Genomic DNA, 22731 nt, shown 5'->3' with positions numbered 1-22731 from the left:
TAGAGCCAAGAGTGACTGCCCAACCCTCCAGGGTCTTCACCTGGGCTGCTGGAATGGCAAACCGGCTCCCGTAATAGGGACAGGCCCGAGCCTCCTTCCCCAGGGACACCAGCTGCTCGATGTCTTTCACCCCCACCAGGACCTCGTCTCGGAGGAGCTGCAGCTGCTCATAGCTGTAGAAGGGGCATGCGGCCTGGTGCTCCTGCCTTCTCCTCTTGGGCTTCTCATCCTCAGCTCTGCTCTTCTCTGAGGGGCACAGGCACAAGGGGGCAAAGGCAGAAAGAATGGTAAGTGTCCATGGGGTCAGGAGCCCAATTCCATAGGGTGGGGTCCGATAAACCCTTCCCAGTACTTCTCGGTACTCAGCACACCATTCTGGTATTTTATTTGGTGTTCGCTAGAAAAAGCCAGTAAAATCATCTCAGAGCCAGGGTTCTGAACTAGACACTGACCCAAAAAGCAAAACACCTTTTCCCAAGGAGATGGTCTTTAGGAAGGACCCGGCCGTCTGCTCTGCCATCACTGCCATTTAAGACACTATTTCCCACATCCTTGTCCACTTCTGCCCCACTCCCGACCCCTTCCCAGTACTGCCTGAGGCTACACGACAGTCCCAGAGCTCTTTGCTGCACAGCTCCAGGGTGCTGGCGGCTACCGTGTTTACTTCTCTGCATCTCCATGCAGCGGTCATTGATAAGCTGCGCAGAACCCAGGTTTTTCACATCTTCATTTATACAAAGATTCTAGAAGACAGAGGATAAAGAAAAAGTCAACACAATGGTCCCGGCTATGTGATACACAGCAACCCTCCAGAGCCTGCCTAGCCCCCCAAGGACCGGAAGAGGCCAATCCTCCCACCGCTCGGCCTGCCTCGGAACCACAATTCTTCTAAGAAGAATTCTTCTCTGAAGAAGACGAAGGCCCAGGGAAGGTAGCAGGTCGGCACTTGAGCCAAGACCCACTGCCTCTGTTTACCTGCCGAGAGCCAAGGGAGACAAGCCGGGTGTCCTTGCCAAAAGGGCTTCTCTGCACCTCGTGTACAAACTGGGCCAGCTGGGAGTGTGTCCGACTGCAGTAGTAAATCTGCTCCGAGAAAAAGCAGGGTATTTCAAAGAGGAGACCACAATTTCTCCAAATATTGTCTGCACATCAAGGAATACATGGTCTAATAGGCTGAGGGACTGGGGAGAGTGGCCACAAATACACAAACCTAAAGCAAGGGGACTCTGTCCCACAGCAGATCTCAGTTAACACAGGGCCGGGGCAGTCCCCACCATCCCCTCAGCTCCAGAAGGTCATGAGAACACCCACAACATGGAGCGCCTCCCATCAGTCCTGCTCAGCCGCTAATCCAGCCACTTTACAGGGCTTGTTCATCTCAGGACAGGCCGCCTCCCTGAGCTGTGGTTCCCAAATGGGAAAGAGTAGATTCTGGGGAGTGTGTTGGGGGGTGGGCTGTCCACACACACCTCCCAAAGGGCTTGGAAGACAGGCGGGCAGTAAGGCAGGGGGGCACTGAGCTAAACTCTCTCTGTGCTCCTCTGAGATGGAGAACAGCGACAAAAGAAGAGAAAAATAGAGGCAAAATATCTACTTTTAACGGAGAAAACAAGAGTCTTACACAAATGAAACCAAATGATTTCAAACATGAGAGGTGTCAGAATCATATGTACCTCACAGAACTCCATGCCAACGAAAATACAAACCAGAGAAGAGGGAGCCAAAGGGCAGGGTGCTCTTGCTCTGGCCTGCAGCCCCCCCTTTCCCCAGAGAGATACCACTGGTCCGTGGCCCAGAACGGCAGCTCCTGGATGCCCTGGGGCACACAAGCCCAGGCTTCACTGCCAGGAGAGGCCTTTCCTCTGGGTGCCTAGCCCATCTGGCCAAGTAAGCACCGACACCAAGGTCTGGGTCTGGGGAACCCCAGGAGAGTGAGAAGCAGCTAGGGGGATACAGCCCTGGACTGGGGACCAATCCCAGAATACCCAGGACACGATGTCTTACCTTAGTTACGTGTTCTTCCTCCAGGTCCTCCTCCTCCTCCTCCTCGTCCACTCTGAGAGAGAAAAATAACACGGAACAGTCTTCCCTGGGGACTCAGGTCAACTGAGATGCACTGTACCGAGCATGTGCCATGTATGGGAACTAGCTAAACAAGTAAGCTGTTCCCCACATGGAGACCAGCATTGCTGGGGTTGGAGCCCTCAGCCAAAGGGAGACAGACCATTCCAACAACCAGGTTCCACCAATGAGCAGGTGCTCATTCGCTCAGTCAGAGAGACACCCCCAGGCTAACACCAACCCCATCCTCCTACTGCCGCTCAGGAGGGAAATGAGAAAGGGGCACAGTATGCCCGAAGCCTAGGTTCAGTGTCTGACTTGTCCCTCATCAAAGGCTACTCTGTCCTCACTGTCCACCCTCCAGAAAACTGGAATTCTCTCAGTTCCCCACAGAACTTTGCTCTTTGCCACCTCAGAGCCTTGGACATGCTGTTCTCTTTGCCTGGAATGCTCTCTCCCTTCACCTCCTCTTTTACCTAGCCAACTGTCAACCTTGAGATCCCCATATAAACATTGTCTCTTCTGTTCAGCCTTCTCCAACCTCCCCCATAGGCTTGGCTGGCCTCTGACACACTGCCATGGCCCCCCTGCACCTCATTCAAAATAACTTATTCTTGGTCTGTTTCCCCCTCCAGACTGTCACGTCCACGGGCAGGACCTGGGAGTATCTAGCTTCTGTGAATGCCAGGGGTCCCACCAAGGCCTTGGCACACAGCAGGAATTCCACGCACATTTCCTGAGGGAAGTCACAACTGACTGCTGACTGACTGAATAAAAGATGCTGTCACTCAGAACCAGATAAATGTCTTCTCTCGCCAGCACCTCAGTCTACCATTCCCAGCAATGAATGAAGAGCCCATGTGCACTGGCAGATTGGTGGGGAGGTAAATCCTGCATTACGAGGCTGAATGTTTGGTCAACATTATTAGTCTAGGTTCCTCAGAAAACACAAAATCTTTCACAGACACACTCTACCTACAGGGCCATCACTGGGATTCTTTTTACTCACCTGGCAAATTTTATTTAAAAAAAAAAGCAGAAATGCTAATTGCTTTGGGGGATTAGAAGAGGAGTTATAGGGTTGCCTTCCTGGTCAATAAATAAATCAATAATTGTTCAGTCAGCTTTGTTTGAAAGGCCTTGATTTAAATCACACAGTAAGCAAACTCAACCAAATCTAGTAAGAAGCTGGACATGTGAAGAAATGAAGAGCAAAAATTTTATATTCAGAATGAGTTGTGTTCTCAGAGAGGCTCATGTCTCTTGAAATGCCAGGGCACTGGAAGCTGTAGAAATCTGCAGGATTACTGGCTCAGGCCCAGACCCTAAGTAGCACTTTCTCTAATATTCACGAACTCCACTCAAGTTCTTTCTCTTGTTCCCAGGGGCCTCTTGAGGAGAAGTACAGGAGTGGGCAAGCAGTCTTGGAGGCAGGTGGCAAAGGGTTTACAGAGCCTCTCTGCCCTTATTTCTTCGAGATAGGATGCATAAAGAGGTCTGGACATCTCAGCCCTGGGCAGGGTCAAAAGTTTTGTCTCTAATCCAGATCCCGAAATCTGTGCTTAGGGGCAGGCCTCTGAGCACCAAAGGAAAAGCCCAGGACTAGATGATTTCATAGGCAAATTCTACCAAATATTTAAAGAAATAATGCCAACCCTTCTCAACCTCTTCCAAAATACTGAAGAGGAGGGAACACTCCCAAACTCATTTTATGAGACCACCATTACCCTGATACCAAAGCCAGGTAAGAACACTACAAACACAGGAAACTACAGGCTAGCATATTTCCCTGATGAATACAGATGCAAAAATTCTCAACAAAACACTAACAAACTGAACTAAATGGCATATTAAAAGGATCATACTCCATGATCAAGTGGGATTTATCCCTAAAATATGATGGCTCATCATATGCAAATCAGTAAATGGGATACATCAATAAATAGAATGATATATAAAAGTCAAATAATCATCTCAACAGACACAGAAAAAAACATGACAAAATCCAACGCCTGTTCATGATAAAAATTCTCAATCAATTAGGTACAAATGAATGTACCTCAACATAATAAAGGCCATCTATTACAAGCCCACAGCTAACATCTGAACGGTAAAAGAGTGAAAGCTTTTGCACCAAGACAAGGAAAAAGACAAAGTTGCCCACTCTCACCACTCCTATTCAACATAATACTGGAAGTCATAGCCAGACCAATCAGACAAGAAAAAGAAATAAAAAGCATCCAAATTGGAAAGGAAGAAGTAAACGACATGATGTTATTTACAAAAACCCTGAAGATAGCACCAAAAAACTGCTAGGACTAATAAATTCAGTGAAGCTGCAGGGCACATGATCAACACACAAAAATCAGGTACATTTCTGTACGCTAATAATAAACTATCTGAAAAAGAAATAAAAGTCTAACTTATAAAGGCATAAAAAACAATAAAATACTGGGGCACCTAGGTGGCTAAGTCAGTTGAGTGTCTGACTCTTGATTTCAGCCCAGGTCATGTCTCACAGTTTGTGAGTTTGAGCCCCGCATTGGGCTCTGAGCTGACAGCTCGGAGCCTCCTTGGGATTCTCTCTCTCCCTCTCCCTCCCCCTCCCCCACTCACACTCTTTCTTTCAAAATAAATTTTAAAAAACATTTAAAAAAAACAATAAAATATTGGGGTGCCTGGGTGGCTCAGTTGGTTAAGCGTCCAACTCTTGATTTCAGTCAGGACATGATCTGATCTCACGGTCTGTGATTCTGAGCCCTGCATCAGGCTGTGTTCTGACAGCAAGGGGCCTGCTTGGGACTCTCTTCTCTTCCCCTCTCTGCCCCTTCCCCACTCACCTGTTCTCTGTCTCACTCAAAGTAAATAAATAAACTTAAAAAAAAAAAAAAAAAAAACAATAAAATACTCAGGAATAAATTTAACCAAGGAGGTGAAAGACATATACTCAAAACTACAAGACTTTGATGAAGAAACTGGAGATGACACAGATGACAAAATGTCCCATGTTCATGGGTCACAAGAATTAACGTTGCTAAAATGTCCATACTACTCAAAGCTATCTATAGATTTAATGCAATTCCTTATCAACATTCCAATGGCATTTTTTACAGATATAGAAAAAGAATCCTAAAAATCATTAGGAACCACAAAAGACCCCAAATAGCCAAAGCAATCTTAAGAATAAAGCTGGAGGAATCACAATTCCTTATTTCAAACAGCATGGTAATCAAAACACTTTGGTACTGGCATAAAAACAGACACGTAAGATCCGTGGAACAGAAAAGAGCCCAAAAATAAACCCAGGTATATATAGTAAAGTACTATTGGACAAGGGAGCCAAGAATACTCAATGAGGAAAAGATGGCCTCTTCAACATGGTGCTGGGCAAACTGAATAGTCACAGGCAGAAGAATGAAACGGAACCCCTCTCCTACACCACTCACAAAAACTAAGTCAAAATGGATTAAAAACTTAAACGTAAGACCTAAAATCATAAAACTCCTAGAAGAAAACACAGCAAAAAGTTTCATGACATTGTTCTTCTCAATAATTTCTTGGATAGGACATCAAAAGTATAAGCAACAAAAGCAAAAATAAACAGATGGGACTATGTCAAACTAAAAAGCTTCTGCACAGCAAAAGAAACAATCAACAAAATGAAAAGGCAACCAAGAAATGGGAGAAAATATTTGCAAACCACCTATCTGATGATAAGGGGCTTATATCCAAAATATATAAGGGACTCATAGAACTCAACAGCAAAAAACAAGTAATCCAATTAAAAAATGGGCAGAGGTGGGGCGCCTGGGTGGCTCAGTTGGTTAAGCGTCCAACTTTGGCTCAGGTCACGATCTCATGGTTTGTGAGTTCAAGCCCAGCATCAGGCTCTGTGCTGACAGCTCAGAGCCTGGAGCCTGCTTCAGATTCTGTGTCTCCCTCTCTCTCTGCCCCTCCTCCACTCACACCCTGTCTCTTTCTCAAAAATAAACAGAAAAAAATTTTTTAAATGGGCAGAGGAACTGAATATACATTTTTCCAAAGACATACAAATAGCCAACAGGTACACGAAAAGATGCTCAACATCACTGATCCCCAAGGAAATGCAAGTCAAAACCGCAATGAGATTTCACCTCACACCTGTTAGCATGGCTACCGCCAAAAAGATAAAAGATGAGGTGCTTGGGTGGCTCAGCCCATTCAGCATCCAACTCTCGATTTCAGCTTGGGTCACGATCCCAGGGTCATAAGGATCAAGCCCCAGGTCAGGCACTGCACTGAGAATGGAGTCTGCTTGGGATTTTCTCTCCCTCTGCCCTTCTCTCCTGCTTGTACTCTGAAAGACAAGGAACGGAATGGAACAGAACGGAAAGGAAAGGAAAGGAAGAAAGAGAAAGAAATGTTTGCAAGGATGTAGACAAAAGGGAACCCTTGCGCACTGTGGGTGGCAATGTAAATTGGTGCAGCCACTCTAGAAAACAGCATGGACATTCCTCAAAAAATTAGAAATATTAAGTAGCATATGACCCAGCAATCCCATTTCTGGGTATATATCTAGAGGAAATGAAATCACTATCTCACGGAGATCTCTGCATCCTCATGTTCAATGCAGCACTGATGAAAACAACCGAAGTATCCACTGACAGATGAATGAATAATGAAAATCTCTCTCTCTCTTTCTCTCTCTCTCTCTATCTCTCTCTCTCTCTCTCTCTCTCTCTCTCTCTCACACACACACACACACACACACACACACACACACACACACACACAGAAATATTCAGCCATAAAAAAGAAAGAAGTCTTGCCATTTGTGACAATATATATGGACCTTGAGGGCATTCTGCCAAGTGATGTAAGTCAGACAGAGAAGGACAATTCTGTGGCATATCCTAAGTGGAATCTAAAAAAACCAAACGCCTAGAAACAGAGTAGATTGCTAGGGGCTGAAGAGGGACGTGAAAGTAGTCAAAAGGTAAAGGTACCATTATAAGATAATACGTTCTAGGGTCACAGCATGATGACTGTCATTAACTACACTGTATTGTACACCTGACAGCTGCTAGGAGAGCACATCTTTAAAGAAATGTTAAGTATGTGAGACGATGGATTTGTTAACTACCCTTATCATAGTGATTGTTTTGCAATGCATACATGTATCAGATATCAGATCATCATGGTATGTATCTTAAACTTACACAATGTTATAACCCAATTATATCTCAATAAAGCTGAGGGGGAAAAGAAAGAAAAGTCAGGGCAGCTGGGACGCTGAGCACCCGATGGTGAAGTAGAAGGTGCACTGCAGACAGACTGAAGATTTTCTCCATCACAAGAGTCAACTGAAGGTTTCAGGCCTTGGAGTTACACTCTACACAGACATGGTGACCACAGTGTCAATGAGAATGTAGAACACTGGAGTCACCTTTAGAGGAGCAGAAAACAATGCTTCCAAGTTGGGAGCCTAAGAGGGATGACCTCTAGGGGTACTTGTGACTTGGGGAAAGAACTGATATCAAAATGACTTTAATGCCCTAATGCCCAAATACAATCCTGTTACTCCCTTGTTTGAAACCCCACAGCCCCACTGCACTGAGAACACCCAAACCCTCAGTGGACCCATGAGGCCCAAACACACAGCTGCCTCTTCTTCCCCTCTCTCCCTCATTCACTCTTGCTCAGCCCCTGGGCCTTCTCTGTGCCCATTGAACTTACCAAACCTGTTCCCGTTTCCAGACCAGGGTACCTTCAGGCTACTGACTAGACCTCTCTTCTCCCAGGTCTCCCCATGGCTCTTTCTCATGCTTTGTCATCCCCTTGGAGGGCTCTCCTGGCTTCACCTGGAGGTGCGACCCCACACGCTACCCCTTTCACCAGTTTTATTCTCCTCCTGGGCAAATGTGCTCATTTCACAGTTCTGGTGTACATTCCCCACCCCCCTGCCGTCAACTACATGCAAGCTTCGGAGGGCAGGGGTCATGTCTGTCGTCTGTGGCATCTGGAGCCACGCCATACCTAGAGCAGACCCTCGAAGGTCATTTGTGCAACTAAAGCATGAATGAAAAAGGAGGCTCCCACTAGGGCAGTGTGGCCTCAGAACAACCTCGCTGTCACCTTCAGTGTTTCTACTCCACCTAGCAGCTTAGGACTCACACATCAGAAACTCAGAAGCCAGAAGGCGAAAAGAACAAGTTGGGCTAAGGATACGTTGATGATTTATATCATAAACCTCACAAGGTGTAGTCTAGGAGCTAAGAGCACATGATCAAGAGTGGCCTGGGTGCTGGGTGCAGGTCCCTGCTCCTCCCCTTCCTAGCCCTGTAGCCTAAGGCACAGCCCCCATTTATGAGGAACTGAAGGGATGGCATTCCATCCCTTCAGATGTCTCATGAGGGACACAGCAGGCTGCCTCTCTCTAGGCACAGGAGCTCCCTCCCTGGGAGCCCCCATGCAGACCAGTGCAGGGGAGGTGGGTAAAGGAGAAGCACCATCTTACCCACGAGCTGCTCCCTTCTCCTCATCGCTCTCATACTCGGCGAGGACCAGCTCCTCATCCCCACATTCCAGCTGCTCTAGGGGCTCGGTCCCTGTTCCTTCTGCTAGCATCTCCCTGCTGAGGTGGAGGAGACGCTCCATTTCTTCTTCTTCCCGTCTCTGTGTAAGAGCATTACAAGTGGGACAGAGGAATCTCAGTACGGGTGCCCCTGCCCCCTTGATGGAGTCAGCCTTGAAGTGGCTACCACCAAGGACAACACACATGCCATTTCCACAGGCCTCGCTGTCCTACTGGTATCTACACCCCAGGCATCAATACCTCAGCTCAAGCTGCCAGCTTCCGGGTGATGAGGGGGGGTCAGGGCAAGAATACTGAGGTCCTGACCACTCATCCAAAGGAGCAACTCCGTGAGGCCCCACGCAGTGGGACAGTGCCCGTACACCATCCCTGCCACTCCGAGAGGACACTCACCATGCGCTTGGCTGCATACTTGAGCTGTGCACTGTGACGGATCTGCTGCAGGCGCTCTTCTCGCTTCTTCCGCCTGACCTGCTCCTCCTACAGGGTAAAGGAGCCACACGGGAAACTCCCGCAGGAAGCCCAAACCAGGCCCTCCTTAAAGAGTTGGGGCTCGGCCTCGTGCCTCTTCACACAGGGCGGTTCTCCCTTCCATGGGCAACTCTCAAGGGTGCAGCAGCATCCCTGACCCTCACTGGGTCCCAGCCCTATTGCTCACTGCAGGTCTACACACTCCCTCCCGAAGCCACGGACTCTCAATCAAATTCATTCCCTGAATGGAGTTTGCAGCCACTGAACCATGTTGCCAATGGCAACAGTGAGGTTCTTTTTCCAGGTGGGTAATGAATGGAACTGCCAATCCCTGGTCTAGAGAAGGCCCACTGACATCAGCTTTAAAAAGACAGAAAGCGGGATGCCTGGGTGGCTCAGTTAGTTGAGTGTCCAACTCTTGGTTTCAGCGCAGATCATGATCTCATGGTTCAAGAGTTCAAGCCTTGTGTCGGGCTCCGTGCTGACAGCGCAGAGCCTGCTTGGGATTCTCTCCTCCTCCTTCTCTCTCTGCCCCTCCCCCATTCTCCCTCTCTCAAAAATAAACAAATAAGCTTTAAAAAGACAGCAAGCAAGAAAAAAAAATAAATAAAAATAAAAAATAAAAAGACAGCAAGGGCACAGTACCACTGGCTCAAGAAGGCACTGCAAAGGAGAAGGACACACTCATCAACCCCAAATTACCACCCAAACACTGTTTCCTGGATCATTCTCACCTCCCATCACCCTAGGGCTCACCTTCAGCCGGTCCACCAGGTCCCTTTCTTCTTTCTTCTGCACAAACTGAGTCACCCAGTCAGGCTCTCCGGCAGGCCTCAGGATGTCTGGGGTCTCTTTGAAGGAGGATGAAAGAAATGGGGGCTGATCCTTCCTATCACTTAAGGGGACAGTTCCAGTTTCAAGGAGACGTGCTTCTTCTTGATGTTTCTTCTGTTCAAAGTCACGGAGCCAGGAAAGGGCCCCACAAATCAGACTTAAAGATTTTCCCTACAGGAAGAAAAAGGTCTTCAGGAAAAGAGAACAAAAATTGAAGCTTTCCAGATGATGTTTCCCATTTTAATAAAGCCTTCAGGGAAGGTCTACCTTTAATTACTAGAAGGTAGTTTAAGACCGAGCTGGGAAAGGGCAGGAAGGGAATTAGCAAAAGGATAGCCAAGGAAAATATGAAAAAGGAAGAAATGAAAATGAAATTCATGGTTTAATTATACAGCTCACTGTTCCTAAAATAATTTAATGTGGCTTATCAGGTTACATATAAATATCGCAAGTTAACAAAATTAGAAGGTGAAGAATTTGGAGCACCTGAGTGGCTCAGTAGGTTAAGCGTCAGACTTCAGCTTGGGTCATGATCTCACGGTTCGTGAGTTCAAGCCCCACATGGGGCTCTGTGCTGACAGCTCGGAGCCTGCTTGGGATTCTCCCTTTCTCTCTGCCCCTCCCCCACTTGTACTCTCGCTCTGTCTCTCTCTCTCAAAAATAAACATTAAAAAATTAAAAAAAAAAAAAAAAAAAAAGGTGAAGAATTAGATAAATAGCCCCCAAAAAGAATTTAGGCCAAATAATATATAGCTTGAAATCGTATATCCTCACTAAGGGGGAGCCACCTTGGGCTCTCCACTTTAATACAGCCCCATGAGTCCTGGTCTTCAAAACACTTTAAAAGCAAACGAATTGCTCTGGAGAACACAATTCTTTACTTAAAGACCAGAATTTTCCCTGTGGGTTGAATTGGGACCCTCCGCCCAAACTCTTGTGTTAAGTCCTAACCCTGAGTATCTCAGAATGTGAACTTATTTGGAAATAGGGTCACTCCAGATGTATTTAGTTAAGATCAGGGCCCTGATCCAGTAAGACTGGTGTCCTTACAGAAAGGGGAAATTGGGACACCAAGGCATGCCCAGAGGGAAAGTGATGTGATAAAACACAGGGGGGCAGGCCAGAACAGTCTCTTCTTTCTCACCCTCAGAGAGACCCACCCCTGCCCACACTGTGATTCTGCATTTCTGGCCTCCAGAACTGTGAAGAGGAAGTTTCTATTACTGAAACCCCCAGCCTGTGAAACTCTGTTACGGCAGGGGGAGCACTAACACAGTCCTTCTGGGAGGCCATTGACATGGGTTTCTTAAGGCTGCTTCTTCTGGTGTCCAAAGGGCAGTTCAGTTCAGGCGAGTCTCTACAGGAACCTACACGTTCCAGCCAGGCAGTCAGCTCTCCGAGCCTGCTTAAACTAGGGGGTCCCAGAGTACCCAGAGGGGTTCTGAACCTAATGTGGGCTTAAACGAACTATAGGTAAAATGCACAGGTGTTCAGAGCTGGGGAAAGAGCAGAGCACAGTGGCTAAGGCTCCAGAGTCTAGGCTGCTGGCCAAACACTGGCTCCTCCACTCACCAGCTGTGACCTGAGGCTAACCTTTCTAGGCTTCTTTGCTCCACATGTACAAACATGGGAAGTTGGGGGAAGAAAAAAAAAAAAAAGGTGGGGAGGGGGATAGTAATAGTACCTTCCTCAGAGAACTGCTGCAAGCATTAAGTTCCTACCCATAAAGGTTAATACCTACATGGGCACCTGGGTGGCTCAGTGGCTTAAGCATCCGACTCCAGCTCAGGTCATGATCTCAAGGTTAAGCCCCGCACTGGGCTCTGTGCTGACACCTCAGAGCCTGAAGGCTGCTTCAGATTCTGTGTCTCCCTCTTTCTGCCTCTCCCCTGATTGTGCTCTGTCTCTCCCTCTCTCTCAAAGATAAATAACATGAAACATAACATCTCAAAGATAAATAAACATGAAAAAAATTTTTTTTGAAAAAAAAAAGGTTAATACCTACACTAGGATTAGAACAATACGTGGTACATAAGTAAGCAGCTGGAGATTTTTTTTTTTTGCTATTATTAAGTAATAATAATACAATTATTACTGTCCTAGATTAAGAACCTATTTCATCAATTCTTGAAAGGCCCTATGATAGAATGGCACTTCTAACATATCTATGGAAAAGCCCCATATATACCATTTCTCTCAGCTTTTGAGAAATACTGAGTGGCAGAGACTTCCAGACAGCACTCCCCAGCGGAACCTGGAGAGCAGCCATTCTGTACTGCCAGTAAAATGGGGAGCTACTGCCTTTAGCCATCACCTGGCTAGCAGCAGGTGAGACATCCCCCTGTAACAATGGCCCAGGGCCAGACACCTGGTTAGAGAGCCAGCACTCTCCACTTCAAAGTGAGCTGAGGAAGTTCCTAAGGGGAAGCTCAAAGTTATCCTCCAGAAACAACTGTGAATACACTCTAACACAAAGAGAAAGGAGAACTAAGGTCCTGCAATTCTATACCTTCTAATAAGACAGCAAAAGTATTAATCGGAAAATGTTAAAAGGATGTATGACCTTGCCTCAGTTATGAAATAAATCTAATAAAGTACCCACAATATACCTAGCTTTGAACAATGTTATTTCCTGGGGTACCATCCAAGATATCACAGTCATAAAATACATGCCAAGATAAGTAAATTCATTCATTCTAAACACCCACATTGTAGCAAGTGCTGGGCTTGATGCTGGGAAGCAGCTCCCTAAAAATCCCCACAGGCACAAACTTAACGCAGGACCTGCAGGGCATCACAGTTCTCTGCAAAGCATGGACTCCAGGTTTTAGAGTGCCCAAAATTGCAATGTTACACAAGGCACAGGGGGCACAAGGTCAGAAGGTCAGCACAACGTGGTGGAGTCATGAAAGGCTAAAAAGGTGACATGTCCAAGTTTAGTAGGCATCATGAGGACCCAAGTGGGGAGGTGGCCACCCAGGGCAGAGGCCCAGCAGGTGAGGCCTGGCATGTAACAACATGGCGACAGGAGAAAGAGCTTACCAAGTGAGATGCAGACAGGCTCAGAATGTGATGGTAGCTGAAGACACAACAAAGATATGAGGCCCTGGAATCAGAAACATCAACAACAAAGGGCTGAGAAGAGGAAGAGGATGTACGGAATGGGCAGAGGGCTGAGATGGGGACCTGAAGCCTTCAGATTAAACAGGGCAGAATAAATACATGCTCTTCTGTGTTCTTTTCTGAAACACACTAAATTTACACCAAAGGAAGAAGAGGCTTAAACCCCACAGAAAAGAAAGTGGAAGAAGGGAGGGTAACAAGTTTTAGGAGAGATGAAAAGCAGAGAACTGGACGTGACAGAGTAAAGGACTGTAAGCCTAAGTGCCTGCAGAGATCTTCTCTGCAAAAGATAGGATGTGCACCCTCTGGAGGAGCTAAGCCAGGAGGGCCCCAGAGACAGCAGGTCGAGTGAAGGGTGGAGAAGAGAGTTGAAATCAAACCAGGACACTAAGCAAAAACCAATGCACCTGAAGCCACTTCCCCAGGACACCCTCGAGAATACTAACCATCAGCCTAGGACTAGAAGGCAAGAGTTTAGAGGAGCCTTCTCTGGAAAAACTGGATGGCTCAAGAGAAATCACATAGACACTGATCACTGGAGGCCCCAACAGAGAGGCCAGTTCAGTGGTCCACAGCCAGCTTGCACCACAGGCCTGTCCATCAGCCCTGTGGTAGCTTTTTCTTGAACACCAATAGAAGACAACCAAAGATCACCAGACAGTTGAGGAAAGCCTCTCAACAAAACACAGAACCAAAACTGGGGGAGGGAGGAGGCTGCATGACAAGATGATACAGGGGGGGACAAAAATTCAAAATACTGCTATAATTGATATCCTCACAAAGATATTATTTCCATGAAACAAAAACAGGATGCTATTTTTAAAAATCAAAGAATAAGAAAAGTTCTTGAATATTAAGGCTACGATAATAAAAAACTGAATAGAAAGACTGGACAGCAAAGTCAAAGAAATCTTAAGCAGAATTTAAAGCAAAAAGAAAACAAAACAAAACCCAACCAGGATGCCCAAAGAGATGGGCAATTAGAAGAAAACATAATTACAGAATTAACCAGCAAGTCCAAAACTCAAAGAATGGGAGTACCAGGAAGATTATCAGATGTGAGAAAATGTCTCAGAATGGAAAGATAGAAGCCTCCAGGTGGAAAGAGCCCACCAAGTGGCCAACAGAAGGAACTGAACACACACATCTGACCCATCAACATGAGATTTCAGAATACAAAAGATAGAGGAGATCTTGAAAACTTTGGAGGATGAGGTGGGTCAGGTCACCACCAAGAACTGGGGTGCAGGTTGCAATGGACTTCTTAGTAGCCACAATGGAAACTAGAGAGGAAAGGGAGTAGTTGTGAGGGAAAAGTGTTCTGCAGCTAGAATTATATACCCAACCAAACTATCAGTATCAATCAAGAGAAAGGCAGATTAATACCCTTTCAGCAAGTCTCAAAATCTTACCTCCCATACAACCCTTCAGGAATGTTCTCTACCAAAACAAAGAAGATAACGAATCCAGGAAACAAGAGACTCAAACACAGAAAAAACTTAAGAATACGCACAACATGGATGAATCCCCAAAATATTATGCTGGCTGAGCATAAGAAGCTGGTCACAAGAGTACTTATGATATGATGCCATTTTCAAGAAATTTTAGAAAGTTAAAACTCATCTACAGAGATGGTAAATGATCACTGACTACCTGAGGCTGGGGCGGGATGGGAGGGGAGGAACAGCAGCCAGGGGTACAACAAACTTTCTGGGCTGGTGGAAATGTTTGGCATTTTCATTGTGGCAGTGGTTATATGGGGGTTTCCATCTGTCAACACTCACTGAACTTGTGGACTTACAAGGCGTGCATTTTATTGTATGTCAATTATACTTCATAATGTTGCTTTTTTTTTTTTTATTCTTAAGGAGAGATGGGAAATCTTAGTACAATAGTTGTGAAGCAGATCGTAAGAACAAATGGGAGAATTTCAAGAAGGAAGTCTGCAGGGTAAAATGGAATTGGTAATTACTATAGACTGAATTATATTGCCCCCAAATTCATGTTGAAGCCCTAATCTCCCATGTGACTGTATTGGAGAAAAGGCCTTCAAGGAGTCCTAAGGACAGAGCCCTGATCCTATAGAACTGGTCTACTTATAAAAGGGGAGAGACACCAAAGATCTCTCTACCACGTGAGGACACAACAAGAAGGAGGCCCTCACAAGCCAGGAAGAGTTTCCACCAGAAGCTAGAGGCTGCCCAAACCTTGATCTTGTACTTCCCAGCTTCCTGAACTGTGAAAAATAAATTTCTGTCATCTGAGCCACCCAATCTGTGGTATTTTGTTATGGCAGCTGAGGAGCCAGACTAAGCAGTAATTTTATGTATGGAATGTCTTACGGAGGCCACTGGATGGTGTGAGAGAAAGTGGTGTAGGCATATTAGCTAGACACACTTTAAAAGGCAATTATCAACCCTGGGAAAATAAAAATTATTCAAGACGAAAACCCATAATCAGAGCATACCGGCTTAGGAGAGGCTAACACTTTCCATCTAACTACAACGGGAGGATGGGGAGAGGGAAGGAAAAGAAATGGTAAGAAAGCTGCATCTTAGCTCTCACAAGAGGAAGGTACAATGATTAAATCCATAAATCAAGAAATAGCACAAAGCTTACAATTTCAAATGTGCTATGCAAGTATATTTCTTAGTAAACAGTTAAAAGAATTATAAGTACCTGCCCAAAGAACCAAGTTTAATACATTTAACTTTTTAAATGACATGCATTATTTTTGACTCATGTTTTGGGATCACTTTACACAAAAGGAGAGGGATATGTTCACCACCACCAACTGTTGCAGAATGGTCAAATAAGGACTCGAAACACCCAAGTCTATTTACCAGGAAGCCTCTGCTAATACTAAGAAACACCTCAGTGGACTGGTAGTGGACTGCTGCACTGTGTTAAGAACCTCCCGTGGGTCGAAAATGCCAAGCTCCACCGGATGACAGAGACATGGAGGACGGCCTCCAGGAGGTCGCGGCCTCACTGGGGGACCTTCACATCAATGCAGGCATCTCACCATCACACGGTGCTTTCTGAGCGGGAGGCAAGAGGCTGGGACTGCTTGCCATAGCCCTAATCCTCCTCAAGGCCACCCTCTGATAAATCCCTCTCTCATTCCAGTCCCAGAAGGAAAAACTCAGGGCCCTTTGATGGGAACCCTCAGCACTTAGTAACCTCGTTGCTAAAGACTAAACCGATAGGTTTAATCTGTGAAAAAGCCAAACTAATTTGTTTCTCAACATCAAAGCAGTTGTGTACCCAGAACAATCTGGAAAGTTTTAGTGCTACAGGTCTTGGTTTCTACTGGCATTCAAATTCTTTAGCCTAATTGTTCTCAGATTCTGGGGCTGTGTTTATTTATTTACTTTTTAAGTAGGCTTCACGCCCAGCACAGAGCCCAACACGGCTCAGCCAAACCCATGACCCTGAGACCAAGACCTGAGCTAAAATCAAGAGTCAGAGGCTCAACTGACTGAGCCACCCAGGTGCCCTTCTGTTTAACATTTTAATACAGGAAGTGACTATTACTCAGAAAGATAAACTGAGAGAACTACTTTGCCTGACGTCAAACCATGAAAATCTCTGCCTAGACTAACAAGCATGCTAGGTGGCCTCTGCAGTGTCGGAATCAGGGGTCTCTCAGGACACTTCTTAGCCCCTGATGATGCATACTTACAGTGCCAGTTGGACTCTCAAATATTCCAATCTTGCCAGCGTCCAACACCCGATAGAGCTCAGCCATGAAGTCTTTCTGGATGGAATAGGGTGTGAAGGGAAAAGGGAAATGGATGCCACCATCTTCCTGGGTTTTATTAGCCATGGTCCTAGGGGGAAAAAATAAACCTGGAAGTACTGGCTTGAAATCTAGAACAGTTCCTAAGAGCAGTCTCAATACTAGTTATAGAATTTCTCCTTAGGTTATACACTTTTTTGCCAGCAGAGACCACGTTCTCTCCATTCCAGGTATCGTCACGAAGCCATACCCAAACCATGTAATCCACTTGGTGACATTTATCAGAAATGGTTACACAGAAAGCAGCCTAGCAAAGCCCCTGAACAGAAACTGCCCTGCCATTTTACCTGGGATTATTTCGCTTTTTAGACACCCTTCTAATGCCTCCAGGAAAAGTGCACAGACTTCCTCTCAGAGACCTGTGCCCCTGATGTCAAGGATGTCGCTCCTGGCTACCTCTGCAGGATGGTTCTCTCACATCTCCACGGTGCAGCCTTCGCCTAGCACAGCTGCCTCACTGAAGCCTGCTGGGAAGATCTGGAAGATCATGACGCACAGGCAGAGAATTACTAGTACGTCCTTTCCGAGGCACAGGTTCACGTATACATACATATTTCACAGGTATCTTTAATGTGCTTCTTAGTTCGTCCTAGCCTCCACTTCCAGCATAAACCAGAGCCTCCTCCTAAAACTTCTCCAGCTTTAAGAAATAAAGAGTTTTCTGTCTGGTTGCGGGCTGGGAGAAGCTCTCTTCACAGGGACTAAGACCTGGTTGCCAGAGCTTCCAATACTGAGACCACAGCATTTCTTGTTCCTTGCCAGGCCAAGGTCTAAGAACTCTGCGCCTCCTTTTTCCCTCCTCTTCTGAACCAAATTTCTCTGAGATAGCTTCTCCATACCCTTTCTTCCTTCATTACCATTTGGAGGACTGACTCTTCCATCCTGGTTCCCACTCTCTTTTTGGAAGTCACTGCTCCAAACTATTGGGCAGGCCCATCTCTTCTAAATACAAATAATTATCAATCTGAAATCCACTTGCTATGTAACTGGCTTCAATAAGACTAACGACAGTGTCCATACATTTATGAAAGAAGGGTAGTTGCCATGATGTTCTTCCAGGTTAGGGACACCTAAAATGACTACAGAGGTGAAAGAACTACAAGAAGGGTGACTCTGGGGGCACCTGAGTGGCTCAGTTAAGCGTCTGACTCGGTTTCAGCTCAGGTTATTATCTCATGGTTTGTGAGACAGAACCCCACACGGGGCTCTGCACTGACGGTGTGGAGCCTGCTTGGGATTCTCTGTCTCCTCTCTCTCCCTGCCCCTCCCCCACTTATGCATGCTCTCTCTCTCAAAATAAGTAAATAAACTTAAAAAAAAAGGGGGTGACTTTTAAAAACTAGGACAAGTCAATACTGAGAGGGAGGCATGTAATCAAAAAACCATTCAGATCAGAATAAAAGAGGAAGGTATCTAACAAATTTTGATCAGTTCACAGGCCTTTTTACTACTATTATCTCAGTTAACCTGTACCACACTCTAAGGATACAGTTGCTGGATACTAATGCTTACAGAAATTAGTTTTCAAAGGCACAGCTAATAAGAGGAAAACCCGGGATCCAAACCAAGATCCATATGGCTCTTTTAGTAAGATTCGTCTGGCAAAAGATAACTAGCATAAGTAAAAGGGAGATCTACTGAAAATATACATATTGAGAAATTAAAAATTGAGACAACGTGCCAAAACCTAGAACCTAAGGCACTAGCAGAGTGCGATTTCTGCAGACCACAACTACAAAGTAGTCTGGATTCTAAGAGGGCTCCAAGAACTTCACCAGCAAGTAAACACCCATGGATTGTCCTTCTCCCACTCAGTCACATGCCACATGGAGCCACTCATTGACCTCCTCTGCTTATTCATAGCTTCTGCTTACCCAAAACCTCAGCTTGCACAGGGCCTCTTCGCACCCTCTACCTTTTAGCTCCAACTCTCAATGCCAAGGGAAAAATCTTTCCATGTTTCTTAGTTCTAAATCCCAAGAGAAAAATCTAGTCAGCACTGCCTCTCCATTTAAAATAGATCACTCACTGGTCAGCCTATAGACTGATGAGTTACCCTGCCTGATATAATCAGCTTGGGCCTCGTGCTTACTGTCCACCACTCCCTTCCACCCCTGCGTGGGAAACAATGGACATTTAGAGGACTCCCCTTACCTCCTTAAAAATGACTCCCTCCCTATTTGGCCACCCCATGTGGGTCAAATAACACTCCCATCCAAACACACACCACCCTACTTTAAATGACTCTTTTGTCTTATTACCCTGTATTTAATTTCCTCACAGCTCTTAGCACTAGCTGAACTTATTTACAATCCTCCCCTACCAGAATATACACAGCATAAAAGGAGGAAACTTGTCTGTCTTGTTCTTCCCTGCCCCTAGCACCAGAATAGGTACTTTGGCGCCTATTAGGTATTCAAATAAATCTTGATGAAATGAATGAATAGCCAGCTTGACATGGTGGCTGTAGGTAGAGGTTTCTGTTCTTCAGAGGTGTGGGTAGAATAGTCCCCATGACTAAAATATCTAGTCCAAGGGCCCGTTAATAATTTCAAACTGTTTTCACATAACCTCACAGCAACCCTGTGTGATATTTTTATTAGCTCTATTTTATAGATGAAAACGCTGAGACTCAGAAAGATTGAGACTTGCCCAGTCACTCAGCAAGTGCTTGAACTCAAGATGTGAACCCTCATCTGCCAGATCTCCAAGCCCTTGGGCTTTATATTTCCTCCCTCTTCCTCCCACCAGGGCAGACTGAAAAGGAAGACTTGGTTACTAAACTTCAGAATGACAACATGAAACAATACAGAAGAAAAGCAATTATTATTTCACTTCCCTGTGGGTAGTAATTATGGATCTCATTATTCCCAAAGCAGCACAAGCCAAATCACAAGTTAAAGGGTTTGCATAAATCCTTGAATCATGGATTCACTAAGCGCTATTAAGGTCATTTGGTGTAACTCTTTCTGACCTCTTCAGGTTGGTTTTGTGGAGGACAACCACGACCCACACGAGTTCTCCCTAGAAATCCCCACCAGTGGCAAGGCACATGCCATACACTTATAAAGGACATAAGATACATGAAAGCCCTCAGGGACATATTAATTCTTAGAGTTCATTTCCTCGGGTATCCAATTATCACTCATTATTTACCTGTGTATAAACTATTGCTATAGACTAAATTGTGTCCCCCCAAAATTTATGTATTAAAGGCCTAACCTCCCATATAGACTGTATTTGAAGATAGGGCTTTTGGGGAAAACTGAGGTTAAACAAAATCTAAGAGTGGGGTCCTAATCCTTACTAGGAATGGTGGCCTTATAAGAAGAGGAAAGAGGGAGAGGAGCTCTCTTTCCACACCATATGAGGATAAGGAAGGAGGCCATCTGCAAGTCAGGAATAGAGCTGTCACCATGAACCAAATATGCCAGCACCTTAGAATTCCCAGACTCTGCCACAGTGAGAAAATAAATTTCGGTTGTTTAAGCTCCCCAGCCTAAAGTATTTTATTACAGCAACCTGACACAAGTACGTTCCAGGTACTATTGTGCTGTTAGGCTCCGAAAATACTTGAACTTCACACACCTGGGAGACAACACAGCCCCAAAAGAAAAGCTTTCCTGCACCTGCTGCTAGTCCAAAGCCATAGCATGTTGCACAACGGCAATGCTCCAAGGCCGGGAGAGACAGCCTGGGCTGCAACCCCCACAGTGACACCTTGCTGGGGCCTTCTCTCTCTCTCTCTCTCTCTACTTGTATTTATTTCCACTTTCATGACACTTCCTCCAACAAGCTGGTCAATTCCATTCATCTCAGTCCTCTTGACTGGACTCTACTCCACCTTGATTCCTTGATGGGCAGTGGGGCGGAGCCATTAACAGTATGGGAACTGGGCTCGGGTGGCCAGGTCTGGGATCGCAGCTTATGTGAATATTCCTAAGCCTCAGTCTTCTCAGGTAACAGCACTTATTCACATGTGGTTGTAGTGACCACTGCATAAGGCAATTTATGAAAAGCGCTTAGCACAGCCGGGCTAATCTGAAGCCCCCAGACGCGTGCTAGCTAGTCTCACTCTAAAAGCGCTTGGGGGGTCAACTACAGGTCCCACCCTCCTTGGTAGGCCCTCACCCCTCCCATTGGTTTCTAGCCTGCCAATCATGCACTGGCCCCGCCCCCCCGGTTCCAGAACGCTTTCCCGCTCCCGACTCGCCCTGCCCCTTTGCACTACAGCCCGCCGTGTTTGCGTTTCCACCAGCGCCTGCCCTCTCTCCTCTCGCTTCGCCTTCTCACACGGCACCACGCTCACCGTCTTCGCCCGAGGGACTGCTCCGCGAAGTCCAGGCCAGGGAGGAGTTGAGGAGTCTGAGCATAACGCTACGGAATTTGAATTCGCGGCGCCTCTCCCTCAACGTCGGCCTCTGGGAGGAGCGTGCTGCGTTGCCACGCCCCCGCACCACTGCGCCTGCGCACCCCTGAATTCGAAGGGGTGGGTGGGAGTTGGTCTCCTTTTGCTCCACTGCGCTTGCGCGGCAGACTCAGGGCTGGGCTTTTTTTCTGGCGCTGGGAGTCCTGGTCATGACAGACCCCTAGAGGCTGTGGTCTGAAATGCTCGCTAGGTTTTGGCCCTATCGCTTCAAAGCTCCACCTCCCTCCTCCACCTCCCCCACCCCCCACTCCTGGTATGAAGCCTCTAATTTAAGAAGCACCATTGGAGAAATAGAAGATGATAAGACATGAAGGTAAGTCGGGTCTGGTGGTAGAAGACTTTAAACAGCAAAATAGTACACTTAGACTTCATACTTGTTAAAAACAAACAAAATTCAAGTACATTTGGAGATCTAATTGGCTTTTTTAAACAGTTCTTGAATCCATAGCATCCCATCTAGGAAGCATAGGGGAGCTCCACTAAGTTAAACAAAAGAAAGGATTTTAAAGACAAAGAAGACTTTAAAAAAAAAATGAATTTGTTAGCAAGGAATTTGTTTAGGCAAGGTTGCCCACCACCATCCCCTTCCAACTGGAGCAGGAGTATATCAGTAAATTTCCTAGTGGTTGACCAGGAAATTCCATGCTGACTAGTTAAAGGTTACAATTCCTGGAGGTTGAATCTGCAGTTAGGGCAGGTATTGAGTCTTGGTTTACTGACTTGGCCTAAGTGATGCATTTTGGGCCTGTGGTTTTCTTTTTAACATACTGTAGGCAATTTGCAAGTCACTAAAATGTTTTTAAACACAGAGGTTAAGTTGCAAAGGCAATGTCTTGGAAATATTAAACTGGAAGCAGTATGAAGGTGATGCCAGCAGGCCAGATCCAGGGACTCGGCAGTGCTGGCGGGGGGGGGGGGGGGCTTATTTGGAGGTTCTAGCAGGGGAACGCAGCTACTTGTATACCCTTGACCAAAGAACGGTCCTCCTCTATCGGGGAAGGTTGTCCTCTTCAACCAAGCACGCATGCAAACTGGTGGAGCCGCTCTGGAAAACAGTGTGGAGGTTCCTCAAAAAATTTAAAAATTTAAAATAGAACAATCCTATGACCCAGCAATGACACCACACGGAATTTATCCAAAGGATACAGGAGTGCTGATTCAAAGGGGCACATGTACCCCAATGTTTATAGCAGTACTATCAACAGTAGTCAAAGTATGGAAAGAGCCCAAATGTCCATGGATGAATGGATAAAGAAGATGTGGTTTATATATACAATGGAATACTACTTGGCAATGAAAAAGAATGAAATCTTGCCATTGGTGACAACATGGATGGAACTGGAGGGTATTATGCTAAATGAAATAAGTCAGCCAGAGAAAGACAGATATCATGTGTTTTCATTCATACGTGGAATTTTGAGAAACTTAACAGAAGAC

At 45.9% G+C, this 22731-nt stretch overlaps 1 protein-coding gene and 1 long non-coding RNA gene across 5 annotated transcripts in view; one reads left to right on the top strand and one right to left on the bottom strand.

Annotated features, from left to right (window-relative positions):
• Positions 1-21288, bottom strand: part of DDX11 (DEAD/H-box helicase 11) — a 39833-nt gene extending 18545 nt beyond the window's left edge. For all 4 annotated transcript variants that reach the window (XR_009265965.1, XM_058744046.1, XM_058744047.1 and 1 more), the window contains exons 1-10: positions 21175-21288; positions 17153-17342; positions 16749-16896; positions 9863-10111; positions 9029-9115; positions 8558-8715; positions 2005-2056; positions 976-1083; positions 656-743; positions 41-246 (exon numbers count right to left, since the gene is read on the bottom strand). Coding sequence is in view for 3 of the 4 variants with exons in the window: in XM_058744046.1 (XP_058600029.1) it covers positions 41-246; positions 656-743; positions 976-1083; positions 2005-2056; positions 8558-8715; positions 9029-9115; positions 9863-10111; positions 16749-16892 (1092 nt within the window). In the remaining variant the exon portion in view is untranslated. The remainder of the gene's footprint in view (positions 1-40; positions 247-655; positions 744-975; positions 1084-2004; positions 2057-8557; positions 8716-9028; positions 9116-9862; positions 10112-16748; positions 16897-17152; positions 17343-21174) is intronic.
• A 137-nt stretch (positions 21289-21425) lies between these two features.
• The window catches only part of LOC131520186 (uncharacterized), a 29965-nt gene continuing 28659 nt past the window's right edge, over positions 21426-22731 (top strand). Inside the window, exon 1 of the long non-coding RNA XR_009265967.1 lies at positions 21426-21607. This is a non-coding gene — a long non-coding RNA (uncharacterized LOC131520186). The remainder of the gene's footprint in view (positions 21608-22731) is intronic.

Source organism: Neofelis nebulosa, chromosome 8 (genome assembly GCF_028018385.1).
Source record: "Neofelis nebulosa isolate mNeoNeb1 chromosome 8, mNeoNeb1.pri, whole genome shotgun sequence".
Classification (NCBI taxonomy): Eukaryota; Metazoa; Chordata; class Mammalia; order Carnivora; family Felidae; genus Neofelis; species Neofelis nebulosa.
Note: the sequence above shows the minus strand (reverse complement) of the source record. Positions and strands in the feature narration are given on the sequence as shown.